Source organism: Hemicordylus capensis, chromosome 4, assembly GCF_027244095.1.
Source record: "Hemicordylus capensis ecotype Gifberg chromosome 4, rHemCap1.1.pri, whole genome shotgun sequence".
NCBI lineage: Eukaryota > Metazoa > Chordata > Lepidosauria > Squamata > Cordylidae > Hemicordylus > Hemicordylus capensis.
Genome location: NC_069660.1, coordinates 202,493,020 through 202,508,377, shown reverse-complemented (window position 1 = coordinate 202,508,377; position 15,358 = coordinate 202,493,020). Strand labels below are relative to the sequence as shown.

Here is a 15,358-nt window from a genome sequence, read left to right as displayed (position 1 = left end):
GGGTACCCAGACTGACTGGACCAGGCCATGTATGTATCACATCCAGATTACAAATAATTTGTAGCATACTATTGAAACCGAAGCCCACACAACCTGCACAAGCATTAATGGGTAGAATACACTGTGTAATATGACATCTTTATGCAGTAAGTTAACCCCTGCTAACTAAGCAAAGAGGCATCTTTCAAAATGGTGATTCTCTTTATTTAGCAGGGGGAGAGCAACTGGCCCCATCCAACCCCAGCACAGCATCCCTCCAGTGGCTGTTGCTGGTATCTGCCTTATGTTTCTTTTTAGATTGTGAGCCCTTTGGGGACAGGGGTCCACCTTCTTGATGTATTATTTATTTTTCTATGTAAACCGATTTGAGAACTTTGGTTGACAAGCGGTATATAAATATTGCAGTAGTAGTAGTAGTAGTAGTAAGTTTTACCTTTCCTGACACAGTGTGATGATGACAAATTACATGGCAAGTTTCATGACACATTATGGGGGAATAGAATAATAGAATTTAATTGCTGGAAGGGACCTTGGAGGTCTTCCAGGCCAATTCCCTGTTTGGAGCCAGAATACATGGAGAACTAAACAAGGGGCTGCTATTTTTTTATGGGCAGCCCTGTGTCTACTATGGAGAATGGCAGCCCCATGTCTAGTTATTCCCATCTTCTCCCCATGATTTCTAGGAAACCTCATTGTGTGAAGTGATGTGAAGGGATGTTATGCTGTGAGAAAGGACAGGGAAACACACAGTAGGATAATGTCATGTCACAAAAGTGACTTCCACTAGGCATTTTGGGGGAAAGAAAAAAGTGACTTTTTCAGCGCAAAGCTGCTTCCATGGTAGTTTGTTCCAGAGCGTTTTCATAGATCAAAACTTTGAAATGCATGGCAACAGAGGGGATTTAAAGAAATGTCACAGTAGTCCTTAAAGCAGTAGTAACTGCAAACTGAGTTTTGGTAGAGATATGAGAACTTGGCAAGAGCCTTTTTCTACTCCCAATGCAGATGCATTACAGAATCATCTCTACAGGTCACTAAAAGAGAAAGCAGATGGTAGTGACAGTCGCTCGCTACTGGCTCAAGGAGGGCTTGAACCAGTGACCTAGAAGCAAAAGGCTCTGCTCTCATTAGCAATTCCCTGAGCCACCCAATCCTTCCTGATAATGCTGCTTTCTACTCTGATAAGCCCTGCAATATTCCGAGCATCTGTTTTTGCTACTAATAGTTTTTGGAGAGAGAGGAAAAAAGAGCGTGCAGACTCTTATCTGAATGGCATTTCAAAAACAAAAGAAAGAAAGAAAAAGAACTTAACAAGAATTCCCTTGAATGCTAATGATTTGAGTAAACAACTCTTCACATTTCATCTGCAGACCCCCTCAGGAGCATAAAAATTAAATGCTAGTTTCATTCTCTCAATCAGACACCAAATGTGGCTTCCACTGTTGTGCATATAAATATGCATGTCATATGGGAGGTGTAGACTTCACACTGGCTTTCTCTAAACTGCAGTTAAGTGATTGAGAGTGGAAGCTGATTTTAAATCCTGGCTAAAACGGGAACCCTGGTTAATATTATTGATGATTAAAGTTGGTGCCCAAGTGCCCTTTAATTGCAGTTACGGTGATGGTGCTGATGGGGCATTTTCTCCCAAGAGTGGAGATGATGGGGAAATGGGGCTCACAATTCTGTAGTCTGCTTTTGGGCTCTTAACCAAAGTTAAGTGTGTAGTATAATGCCTCTTTAAGAGACAAACCTAGGAGGCCCCAGAATGAGACAGGCTATGGAAATGAAATGGAAGAAATATTTCACATTTGCAGCAGAGATCTCTCTGAGTGGTTGAGTCTGAAGGATCTTCTCAGGGACCTGAATGGTCTTAGGTCCAGATGGTCCATTAAACACATCCAATAAAGTGGTACTGGGAACTAGAATGCATGCGTTCTAAATCAGAATGGGAAGAGGTTCTGAAGAACTGCCTGAACAAACTCCTTTCCTTTCTTTTTCTTCTTCCTCTTTTGCACGAGTGGATTTTGTTTTACTTCCAAAATAGAAGAATTCCTTAGTGGCATCATTTGAAATACAGGGGAAAAATGTATATGAGTATTACAACAGCATAACAGGAAATATAATATAACATAACAACATAATAGGAAAGCGGCAGATGGAATATATAGGGAAATAATTGGGCTTGGCAATATGCTTATATTGTACTGATAAATCTATTGAATTTCTGTGTTGAAAATAAATAAAACATAATAAAAACTTTGGAGAGGGAAGCCAGTGTTAAATGTGCACCAGGCCACATAGATACCGACATGTTCTGCAGGGTGTTCTAGCTGCCCATGAGGCTGCAGGCTCTGAAGGAACTGCTGGTGGTGTTACACAAAAGCGCAAATACTTGAAGCAGCATGCCTGTACTTCAGGAGGGCTAGTTATATTATTTCCAGTCTATGTAAACTTACCAAAGTGTGGGTGTATTACTTTAAGTATCTGCACCGCTTAGGAGGCTACAGCAGTGCGGGTGGCTAAGAACCACCTGTGTTATGCTGCAGAACATGTCAGCCAGTGGAAATAAACCTGTCAGCAGTGGCTGTCCTATCTTTTCCTATTTTATCCACCATTTTTGTTTGCCTTACTCAGTTCCATGGCCAGCACAGTGATATTGTGCCACGAAATATCTTCCCGATCCAGAGGTCTTGCAGTCATCAAGGCACCTGTTGTAATGTCAACGTAAAAAAAGCGTCCAGGATCACTGCTTCTATCAATGGAATATCTGTAAAAACACACATTTAGAAGATATTAAATGCAGGGAGTTAAGCCATGGCAAATTTGGGTTCAATTTAGGACCATTAATCTTTTTAAATTCTTGGGCTCAGCTCAATAATTTGGATGTTGGCTCACATATGAGGGTAGAAGAAAGGTTCTGCCCTTGCAGAGAGGCTGGAGAACAGCTGTGGTAAAAGCTTGTTCCACACACCAATGTGCACAGAGGGGGAAGAAATTTTTGCTTCTCTCTCCTCCCTGTGAAAGTCTGTATCTCTTCCATAAATATGCCTGAGAGTTGCACAATCACCTATTTTTTTAAATATTTCCAATGGCTGTAGTGTCGCACAACTGTGTTTGCAAAATTTTAGGCATTTGCGGAACAGCACTCGCACAACTATATTGATTTTTTTTTAAAAAAAAAAAATGTCTGCAGCAGTGTGGGTGGTGAGGAAGCCTCCCATGGGTCACTGCACAACATGTGGGCTAATAATAATAATGATAATGAATGAATAAATAAATAAATATATCCCTGCTTCAATCTCACTCTGCTCAGCTATGAACTCATTGGGTAGCCTTGCGGAAACCACTAATCTGTCAGAAACTATTCTGTCATGTGGGAATCATGAGATTGTTATAAGGATTAGTGAGCGAAGTGCTTTGAGAATACAGGGAAAGGGCTACATACTGTAAACAATGTGTTAGTATGGTGGAGAAGTATAGGACAAAGAAAAATTCATGGTATACAGCACTATAAGGTGGCTTAAAGGGGAATCCCCCCCCCCCTTTGTATATGAATGGGGAGAAAATCACCAACGGTCTCCATCCCATTCAAAATAAATATGTTTCCTAGGGTGCTAGATTTATTAAGGAAATTGGCAATAAATAAATAAATAAATAAATAAAAAGGTTTGTAAGATTGTGAAATACTGATCTTGCTTGCAAAGGTCTATTAAAAAATTTCTCCTGTGACAGTTTAAGGCTAACTTGTATCTGAAATGGAATGGAATATGGCCTTGTGATTAGTGGTGCAGCATTCATCACGGATGTCAGGCAGCACAGGTGGAGGCTTTGTACTGCTTTCTCTGGACATGTTTGCCTATTATTAATAACTGGTCCCCAGCATTTGGGTCCATTGAACTGTTTACATAATCTCCCTGAGTCAGTCTGAATTAATCAGGCCATGCTTTCAGCAGTCAGCATCTCTCAATATGGGCGATCTCGATGTCAAGAAAATGGGGAATAGGAAGATTTGAGAGATTCCTGATTATTCAGTAAGCATTTTGGACATATGGCCTGGCTTTCTGGAATTTAATTGTCACATGTAATATTGCCATTTTCAATTGAAGTAGTAAGTAGAATCCCAAAATACTTTTTGACAGAAGTGCTATTAATATCAATATACATAAGCAATTAACCTGAGTTATAATTCCACATCACTAAGGCTGTACAGGTGGCCCTCTGTATTCACAGGGGTTCTGCTCCCGCTAATTAGTATGAATATGGAAACTATGAATAATGAAACCTTAATTCTATGGGAATTTGGAGGTTAGGTTTTGGAAAAAAGCCTAAAAATGTCTAACATGTGGGAAGGGGGGAGAAATAAGAGTAGAACTGCCCAGTACCTTGCTCTCCAGGGCTGCAGGGCTCCAGAAATGCCCCCCCCGAGCCATTGGCTTTTTTTTGTTTTTTTTAAAAGAACCTCAACATGGCTCCGGTCTCTAAAATGGCAGCCGGAAGTGACACTGGAAGCCATTTCTGGCCACTTGGCAACAGCAAATAGGCAAATTATAGCCTATATTTGCACCACTGGGCTTCTCTGTGTATGTATTACTATTGAACTGGTCTGTGACTGTAATAGAGTATTTGATTTGATAAAGAAACCGGGTTTCTAGCATCCTTCCATGGATACGCGAAACTGCGGTTGCTGGTACTGCGGCTGACAAGTGCCACCTGTATGGTAATGTAAACATACAAGCTGGCATCAAGACTAACACTGTGCTTGCACAACCATATTGTGCAAGCTCAAGAATGTCGCACTAGCTAGTTCCACCAAGTCGAGAGTTTGCATTCTGAACTAGTGCTGTGCTAGCACAATGCTGTTGCCCTTAGCGTAAGGACTTGCCAAGAAAGGAGCATCTGTTCCAAACTAGTCCATCTGTTCCAGACTAGTCCTTGCACTAGTGGAAGATGTTGACAAGTTGCACAATGCACTGCACAACAGGTTGCTTGATGTGTTGCACAGCACATTGTGTGACAGGTTGCACAACCTTGTATATATCCCAGTCTTCTACTGATCTGGATGTCAGCCCCTGTTCCAATATCCTTGCTGTGCAAGCATGGTGCTTGTGCAAGTGGACCAAGAGTGCAAGAGTCTGCACAACTTTGAGCATCCATGCAGTGATGTGAGCATCCGTGCAGCTTGTGTGTGTGCATGCGATTCTGTTGCAGTAGCACATTGTTAGTCAGGATGTCAGCAGTGTTCCCTCTAACAGGGATTCCCAGATGTTGTTGACTACAGCTCCCAGAATCTCCAGATGCAGTGACTTTTGCTTGGGGATTATGGGCATTGTAGTCAACAACATCTGGGAATCCCTGTTAGAGGGAATACTGGATGTCAGCCACTGACTTTGCAATTTATTTGACATACCAATGGTAATACTATGATCTGTAAGGAAAGAGGCATTATCCCAGGGATCTTCAACGTTGGGCCCCCAGATGTTTTGGACTTCAACTCCCAGAATCCCCAGCCAAAGGCCACTGCAGCTGAGGATGCTGGGAGTTGAAGTCCAAGAACATCTGGGGACCCAACGTTGAGGATCCCTGATCTAAACCACTGGTAATTGCAATGGGGGATAGTTTTAATCTACAGGGGAAACCATGTATTGGTGATGGTGGAATATCTTTGTAACATATGAATAGCAATTGATTTCCTTTGTTTTTGATTTCTTGTTGGTCTGCCCATTTTGATTTGCTTTGGGCAGAAAGGTGGTATTATAGTGGCTGGACGATCCTTTGTTAGGTGATTGCTGGTGAACAGTCTAGGATGGTTGGTTTCATCAATGGAAACAAATGGTTAGGAGATGGTCTCTGGCTGGGAATCTCTTTGTGTTTTTGAATGAGATCAGAGCTTGGAGAAGGTAGCATTCCTTCAGTTGCGAAGAGGGGGCTGGTGTGTGTGAGACATGAAGCACCTTGGTGTGCTGGGTCTCCTTCTTGAAAACTGATAGGGGGTATCAGATCTAGTACCTTGCATTATAACCTCTTTGCCCACACTTACATATTTATAAATAAAGCAAATATTATAAAGCTACCTCCAGTGCGCTCTCTCATTCTAATGAAACTAAACTTGGTAGCATTGGCTCTTGAGCTTCATATGAATGAATGAATGAATGAATGAATGAATGAATGTTTATTACAGTCTATGACCCATAACAGAAACAACACAATACAGCTCATTTCACATATACAAGAAAATATTATTTAACCAATTCCTTCTAATACAATTTACTCAAACAATTTGGATCTAATCTTGCTTGCTGCTGCACACAGTTTAGCCACATTCAGTGTTCTGCGTTCACTAAAATCTGCTAACAGAAAAGAAACATACCCAGAGGCATAACTAGGGAAAACGGTGCCCGGGGCAAGCACTGAAATGGCGCCCCCCCCACCGTGCCCCCCCCGCTGCCCCCCCAACATACTACATTATACTTAGGTTTTTCCTCACAAGCGCCCGCCGCCACCAAGCCAGGCCACTGACTGGCTGCCAGGCGCCAGCAAAGCAAGGGGGGGGGGCCCGCAGGTGGCACAGAAGGGGCTGCTCGTGGGGAAGGGGGCACCGACGCGCTCCCTTGACTGCTGCAGCGCTGCTGCACTGAGCAGGAAACATTTGTATTAACAATTTTTTTTAAAAAATAATATAAAAAAATTGGTCATGGCGGCGCCCCCCACGTGACCAGAAAAGATGGCGCCCGGGGCACGTGCCCCCCCTGCCCCCCCTATAGTTACGCCTCTGAACATACCCATTCTCTGTTCTACATGGATATTCAGTAAAAAAAGGGGAAATCAATTCAGAACGAATATCCCTGTAAAATAAGCAATACAGTAAAACATGAGCCACCGATTCTACACCTTGACCACAGGGACAGATCCGATTATTAATAGGGATTTTCTTATATCTGCCTTCTACTACAGCTGTAAAGCACTAAATTGTGCAAGAGAGAAGGCTCTTCTCTGAGACTTGGTAGCTAAATTAAATAAATATTTTGCGGGTTTGGGGTAATTTGTAAAACTACCAGAAAAGTTACTTGCAGAAATTTGTGCAAGATCACACTGTTTTTCAACATCTGCTATATGCTGCTTAATCAGCCTTTTAGCATTATCAGGACCCAAAGATCTTAACAGCTGAACTGAGAGACCATACCTGCCTAGCATATCATGAATACGATTTCCTCAGGTAGATTTAAAACTATCTTCCAGCACGAGGGGGGTGGAACTTCTTATTGCTTTGAGAAGTGCATAATAACACATTCATGCACTTACCAGGGTACAAAGAAAGAGGTTCCATCTCTTTCCAGTTTCCCAGGAAAATACCCCCAGCCTTCTCTAAAGTGTGCTGTCAAGTCGATTTCGACTCCTGGTGCCCACAGAGCCCAGTGGTTTTCTTGGGTAGAATAGAGGGGTTTACCACTGCCTCCTCACATGGAGTATGAGATAATGTCTTCCTATATCGCTGCTGCCCAATTTAGGTGTTTCCCATACCAGTGGGGATTCGAACCAGCAACCTTCTGTTTGTTAGTCAAGCATTTTCCCGCTGTGCCACTTAAGGTAGCCAGCCTTCTCTACTATCTCACATACTGTGTGAATCCTTAAACTAGCTGCAGAAAGGTGTGCACATCTGCAATCAACCAGCAGACATTCTGAGTTTTAAGAGCAAAGATACTTTTTCAAAGTCTCTTGTGCCCAGGACGAGTTGAGACATTATGGAGAACATTATGCAAAAAGGAAACATGTATCTGTGCATTCACAAAATACATAGGCACTTCTGAACTGCCTGTGCCATTGTAGGTGTCAAAAACATGTGCTCATATTGCTATGCAACAGGGCTGTTCTGCTGCTACTTAGCACTGTTCGTTTGCACACTGCAACACAATTTGCATTGGGAATAATGCAATGTATGGCTGTTTAATGCTAATTGGTAACAGAATAGCTGTATTGTGCTTCATCATCATCATCATCATCATCATCATCATCATCATCATCATCTATTAATTTAATCTATTTATATACCACCCCAAAACCTGCATCTCTGCCTAAAGGATAATGCCTTTACACACCAAGAGTGGCATGGGTGGTTCAGAACTCCACAGATTATGCTGCGGGACATGTCAATCACAATTCCTCAAAGTATTGCTTTTGTTACAAGGATATCACATTTCTCTCTCACAAACCACATTTTTTGCTAGGAAATTTCTCCCCTGCCTCCAGTAACATTCTGTTGTGGTTTTCAGCAGTATTGCATGCGAAATGTGGTTTCTTAAGTGCCATGGGCACTTATTGGATACTGCCTGTGATGAATGATACAACTATTACCCCTACTTCCAATTCCCATTTTATGTTGGGAATTCTTAACCCTGCCCCCAAAGTTCCTTCAGAAGATGAGCACTCCAGTGCAATAACACTTCAGCAAAGAAGCCACTCATCTAGCCTTTTAACAAAACAAAAACGATACAGCTGCAAAAGCACATCCTACTCGCCCAATACTCTTCTATTTCTTGGACCCTTTCCTTCTTTAAAAGGTTAGTTTTCAAAGACAGTGGGCTGCTCTGCTCAGTACATCAGAACACACATCTCCCTTCATTTCAACCCCAAAGCAGCTAGCATTAAATTAAACATTGAAAAAGAGGAGTAAAACAACTGAATCTTGTAAACTATATCCAAAATGTTCTTAATAGTCACAAGACTGGGAATTTAAATACAAATGTCAGCACTTCAGTGAGATGACTTCAAAGAGTACTAAACTCAGGGGGTATTAATGCAACTTTCCAAATAAAGAAATGATCATTCAGATCATTTATTTGTGCTAATGCAGACATAACTGTTCCCGTAACATTATCATGGTAGCTTTGTGGAAATTACCTGCTCAGCACCAAACTGCCATAATGCATAGTTTAACATTTTGTGCATGGGTGCAACTCTGACTTAAGTACAGAAGTGGACACAACACTCTCAGCAGAGAGGGGGCAGCTCAATATTCAGTTTCAAAGCAAAGATAAAATTTTGGGTTGGTCGATGGTGCCAGAGTCTTTCTTCACGCAATATTTCCATGGGGGTTCATTACCATGAAGAATGCAAAGTCCACTCTGAAGAGACAGCTTTAGTTTCCTGGCAGTGATCTCTGCAATTGTGACAGCTGGTCATAGGCATCACTTCTACAAAGCTGCAGCTGCATCCATGCAGGGCCTGATGTTCAACGTAAGGCATCCCCAGGGAGGGATTGTGCGGAAGGTGATTTTAGCTGCATCAATCACTAGCAGCCTTTTGCCTTACATTTGAAATTGCATAGTGAGCTGCAGTCTCCTCATTAACAGTGGCCCTGTGTTGTCTGTGCTGAGTTGATGCATGAGTTAACTCTGGATGTGATGAAGAGACCAGTCTTAGTAAGTGACACTGAAACAAAGGACAAGTAGATGGAGACAATGCCCAATATCCTGACTAGCTGTGTACCCACATGCTGGGAAACTGCATCCCTGCCATGGAGAGATTTGGGTGGCACAGGGCACTTTTGGGTGAAGGAGAGATTAGTGAAAATTGCCCCCTCCCATGCAATAAGCACTGCAGAGCTGAGGGTCCTCTCTGCAATGGAGATGCCTCTGTCTTTTCAGCATGTGGTCACATGCTTAGTCAGCATGTCAGTCTTTACCTGCGCAAAGTGGCCCCAAAACAGTAATAGGCTGTACAACTTCCTGTCATCTAAGCATTTATTTGTGTTTGTTTGTTTGCATCATTTGCTTGTTGCTTTGGATAAGATGATGCAAGTTGTAAAGCAACAAGCACAGCCCTAGGAGTCAGCAGAGTAGCTATTAGAGAGAAGAAAAGCAAAACCTGATTGAGTTGTTGGTCACATCAGGGTCCTTGGCATGAATCATTTGTATGGTGGTTCCAATGTCCACATCTTCAGGTACCTCCACAAAATAAAAGCTGGGCTCAAACACTGGGGGCTCATCCACATCCTCCACACTGATATGCACAGTTGCAGTGTCACGGAATGGGCCTAGGTTCAAGAAACGCATTTCCAGGTGGGGATTGGCACCCTCTACTTTTAAAGTGTAGCTTTTCTTGCTCTCGAAGTTCAAGGGCTAAAGAAGAAGAAAGATTTAGGAGACTATTTCCCAAACTTTATGAAATTGTACCCCCAGTTCCAAAACCCCTTAACAAGTGTGTGATAAATTAAATGGAACATTATGAGTCATTTACATCAATGAATGTTAGAAACATGGTATCACCACAACATTGGCACTTTCACATTGCTGCTACATCACATGCCTCCCAAGTATTATAACTACTACTTATTACTTATTTATATACCACCTGGCTCCAAAGCCTCTAGGAAGTTCACAAAAATAAATACAATAATGAGAAAATATAACAAACTGTTAAAACAACAATTTAAACCATTCAAAGATTACTAAAAGCCAGGCTAAAAATGCTCCTTAAGGGCTCATTTAAAAGCTGATAAGGATGTTAAACCACAAATGTCTATAGGGAGCGCATTCCACAGCCCAGGAGCAACTACAGAGAAGGCCCGTTCCTGAGTCGCCATCAGACAAGCTGATGACATCTGGAGAGGGAGCTCTCTGGATGACCTTAATGTGTGGTGGGGATCATGGAGAAGAAGGCGCTCTCCCAAGTAACTCACTGCTAAGCTGTTTAGGGCTTTAAAGGTAATTACCAGCACTTTGTATTTTGCCCAGAAACCTATTGGCAGCCAATGTAATTGTTTTAAAACAGGCATAATATGGTCTCTTTGAGAAACCACGGAGACCAATTTAGCCACTGTTCAGGGTGGGCTCCACCTTCTACTCATTCAAAACTGACTATCAATAGTTTTATTACTTAGGTTTTTATGCATTTTGTCTTTTTATGTCTTTTATTTTTTTAAATATTCCTATTTACTCCTTTTATGCCCCCCTTTCCTTTCTATTATATTCATTACCATATGTATTTATTTAAAATTTCTTGTATACTGCCTCCTCCAAAGACTCTAGGCGGTAAACAATAACAATAATTTAAAAAGAAAGGAAAAGGGGAAAAAATTAAAGGGCAAAAGCTTGGTGAAAAAGGTAGGTCTTGAGAAGAGCCTTAAAAGCCAATAAGGAGGGGGCTGAACGGATCTGGGGGGGAAGGCTGTTCCAAAGAAATTGGGCGAGTACAGAGAAGGCCCTCCTATGGGCCGAGGCACCACACACCATACCAGGGCCTGGGACACTAAGGAGGGCCAACTGAGAAGACCTCACAGGACGGAATACAACTGGCTGAGAGAGGTGATCTCAGAGATTTACAGGTGCCAAACCCATAAGGGTTTTGTAGGTGAGAACCTGCACTTTAAATTGGACTGGAAGTGAACAGATGACCAGTGCAGTGACCATAAAAGAGGTGTAACACTCAAATCTGTGGCTACCCATGAGGAGGTGGGCCACAGCATTCTGGACTAGTTAAAGCTTCCATATCATTTTCAAAGGCAACCCTAGGTAGAGCACGTTACAGTAATCCAAGCGAGAGGTAACAAAGACATGAGTTACTGTTGCCAGGGCCTGCTGGTTGAGAAAAGACCGTAACTGGCAAACCAGCCGAAGCTGGCCAAACACACCCCTGTCCACGGCCTCCACCTGCTGTTCAAGCAGGAGCTGTGAGTCCAGAAGGACCCTTAGATCACAAACTGTCTCTCTCAAGGGAAATGCAACCCTGTCAAGAGATAAACTCACACACGGCAATTGGCCAGATCGCAAACTGAACAAGAGCAACTCGGAGGGATTGAGCTTGAGCTTGTTTTGGCCCATCCAGGTCCTCACAGCCTCTAGGCACTGAGCCAGCACATGAACGGCATCACCTGTTTGGCCAGGGGTAGAGATATAAAGCTGAATATCATCAGCATATTGATGAAAACTTACCCCAAACCGAAGGATGACCAGGCCCAGCGGCTTCATGTAGATGTTAAAGAGAATGGGAGCAAGGACTGAGTCCTGTGGAACCACACAAGAAAGGGGCCAAGGTGCAGAACACTCACCCCCAAACAACATCAACTGGAATTGCCCAGTGATATAGGACCGGAACCACTGAATAACAGTGCCCCCAAGGTCCAGTCCACTTAGGTGTTCCAGAAGGATAGCATGGTCGATGGTATCAAAAGCTGCTGAGAGAACAAGGAGAACCAAGAGAGGTGCCCTTCCCACATCAAGGTTACAATAAAGGTCATCCAACAGAGTGACCAATGCCATTTCAGTGTTATGCTGCAGCCTGAAACCCAACTGGCAAGGGTCCAGAAAATCAGTTTCCTCCAGGACTCTCATCAACTGAGCACAAACCACCTTCTCCAAAATCTTACCAAGAAAAAGGAAGATTGGAGATTGGATGAAAGTTATCCAGATTGTCAGGGTCAAGAGAAGGCTTCTTCAGGAGAGGGCAGACCACCACCTCTTTGGAACAAACTCCTCCCAAAGAGAAGAATTAACTGTCTCCCGAAGCCAGAAAAGAACATTCCCTCTTGCAGCCCTAACGAGCCAGGAGGGACAAGGGTACAGGCTAGAGGTAGCTGTGCCTACGTTGGCAAGAATCCTGTCCACATCATCAGCCTCAACAAGCTCACAGGGATCCCAGATCATATCACAAGACCCAGCCTCTATTATACCGAGCAATTGGAGTCCAACTCCGATGGAAGGCGAGCAACTTTATCAGTAAAAAACCTGGCAAACATATCACAGCAGCCAGATGAAAGATCACCAGAATCATCCCTTCCCAGCAATGGGCAGGTGATTCGGAAAAGGGCTGCTGGATGGGAATCTGCTGATGTAAGCACAGAGAAATGAGCAGATTTTGCCACCCTTATCACCACTGTATACTCCCGAACATGGGCAAGCAACTGTGCTCGGTTGGCTTCTGTCTTAGTATTCCTCCAGCAGCACTCTAGGTGTCTTTTGGCTCGCTTCATCCCTTGAAGTTCCTCAGAGAAACAAGGAAGTCGAGATCCACGAGTACTAACAGGCCACTTAGGAGCAATCTTGTCAAGCGCCCTCATAGCCCTGATGTTCCAAGCCTCAACGAGTAGCGCTGGCAAGTTGCCTATCAGATTGCTGATCCCCAAGTGCCCTTTGAAAACCATCGGGGTCCATAAGATGCTTAGGGCAGACCATACGAATAGGTTCATTGCCTCTGTGAAGGGAAGGAATGGCAGTGATCCGCAAACCAATTAAGGAGTGATCAGACCATGGCAAGGGACAGATGGATAAGTTCCCCATTTTAAGATCATGTCACCACTGCTCCGAGACAAAAACCAGGTCTAAACTGTGACCACCAACGTGAGTCGGGCCAGAGATAAGTTGCGACAAGCCCATGGCTGCCATGGAGGCCATGAAATCCCGGGCCATCATTGAACCCTTGCCCAGGGCCAACAGGTTGAAATCCCCCAGAATCAAAAACCTGGAGTTCACAACCAGCAGGCTAGCAGCAAGGTCGAGAAGCTCAGGAAGGGCTGAGGCCAGGCAACGGGGCGGCCGGTACACAAGCAACAGCCCAAGCTTATTGCGACGACCCAGCGTCACAAAAAGGCACTCACAACCTGCTGCCTGCAGAGCAGGGCCCCTAATCAATGTGAGATTTCCCCTAAAAATCACTGCCACTCTGCCTCCCCCAGGGCTGATGGAACACACGGAAACCTGGTGGACAGTATTTAATACTTTTAATATGTAATACTTTTAATATGTAATTGATATGTAATCAATTACATATGTAATATGTAATCATGATGCTTTATCCTGGTCTATGACAGTAATAAAGATTGATTGATTTGAATTTAGCCACTTTATTTTGGACCAATTGAAGTTTCCAAACTACATATGAAGGCAGCCCCATGTAGAGCTCCATGTATTGCAGTAGTTAAGCCTAGAGGTTACCAGAGAGTGCACCACAATTCTGAGATCATTATCTTCAAGGAATGGACGCAGCCAGGGGTGTAACTACTATTAGGCAAGGGGAGGTGGCTGCCTGGGGGGCCCCACGCCTTGAGAGGCCCCCCAGAGGCAAGTCACATGACTATATATTGTGAAGTGTGTGTGTGTGTGTGTGTGTATCAGTGAGGAGCCCATTTTAAAATTTTGTCTCTGGGCCCACTCCAGCCTTGTTACGCCCCTGGACGCAGCTGTCATATCAACCAAAGTTACTAGAAAGCGCTCCTGGCCATAGCCTCAACCTGAGAAACCATAGTGAAGCTTGGGTCCAGAAGCACTCCCAAGCTACGTACCTGTTCCATTCGGGGGGGGGGGGAGTGCAACCCCATCCAGAACTATCATGTCCCTCAAAGTATGACCTCCTACCATGAGTACCTCCACCTTGTTTGGATTCAGTTTCAATTTATTATCCCTCATCCAGTCCACTACTGCTTGTGGGCAGGCATTTGGGGGTGGGTATGCCATTTCCTGATGATTATGTCATGGAGAAATAGATCTGGGTGCCATCAGCATATTGATAACACCCTGTTCCAAATCTCCTGATGATCTCTTTCCAGCATGTGGTCACATGCTTAGTCAGAATGTCAGTCTTTAACTGCACAAACTGGTCCAAAGCAGCCATAGGCTGTATATCCTATTGGTTATGAGCGAGGTATGGGAGAAGGTTGTCTGGACAATTACAAAGAACTGCAAAAATATATGATCTAGTTTCTACTCCAGCAGTGCTGTAAAAAAAGTATTTATTCGTGATTAGTAGTACCAGAATGCCTGTGCTTCCAGGTATCGCAGTAGTTAAGCCTAGAGGTTACCAGAGAGTGCACCACAATTCTGAGATCATTATCTTCAGGGAATGGATGCAGCTGTCATATCAACCAAAGTTACAAGAAAACGCTCCTGGCCATAGCCTCAACCTAAAATTTCAAATTTTTCTTATTAGGTGCAGTAGCCATTACACTTTATGTACAACAGGAAGGTGCTTTGCTTTGTTTGGGGGTGGGGAAGGGAGTAGTGGGGAGGATTATGGGGAAGGATTAAGGCTAGAGGAACTATACTCCTATGGAAGCTTCCTTATGCCCATGGATCTCCATTGGGGCATTTGTCTGTAAGTACATACAATGTAGCTGTACTGGCTTCCAGTAGGCTTATGAGTGTGATTTAAGGTGCTGCTTATTGTATTTAAGGTCCTTAATGGCTTAGAACCAAGATACCAGAAGGACCATCTCTTCCTGCTTGAATCTGTTAAGTTCATAATGTCTACTAGGGAGGCTGTTCTTGTGTTCCTCCACTTTCACTGGTGACTTCTCCATAGCCATCCCCAATCTGTGGAACTCACCTTGTTACATCAAACTGTTACAAGTGCCACCTTGGCCCATGGA

The 15,358-nt window shown here is 43.5% G+C and overlaps 1 protein-coding gene across 9 annotated transcripts in view; it reads right to left on the bottom strand.

Annotated features, from left to right (window-relative positions):
- Nucleotides 1-15,358, bottom strand: part of CDH20 (cadherin 20) — a 278,191-nt gene that overhangs the window by 19,928 nt on the left and 242,905 nt on the right. For all 9 annotated transcript variants that reach the window (XM_053248507.1, XM_053248506.1, XM_053248512.1 and 6 more), the window contains 2 exons: nucleotides 9,865-10,118; nucleotides 2,634-2,770 (listed from right to left, as the gene is read on the bottom strand). In XM_053248507.1, coding sequence (XP_053104482.1) covers nucleotides 2,634-2,770; nucleotides 9,865-10,118 — 391 coding nt within the window. The remainder of the gene's footprint in view (nucleotides 1-2,633; nucleotides 2,771-9,864; nucleotides 10,119-15,358) is intronic.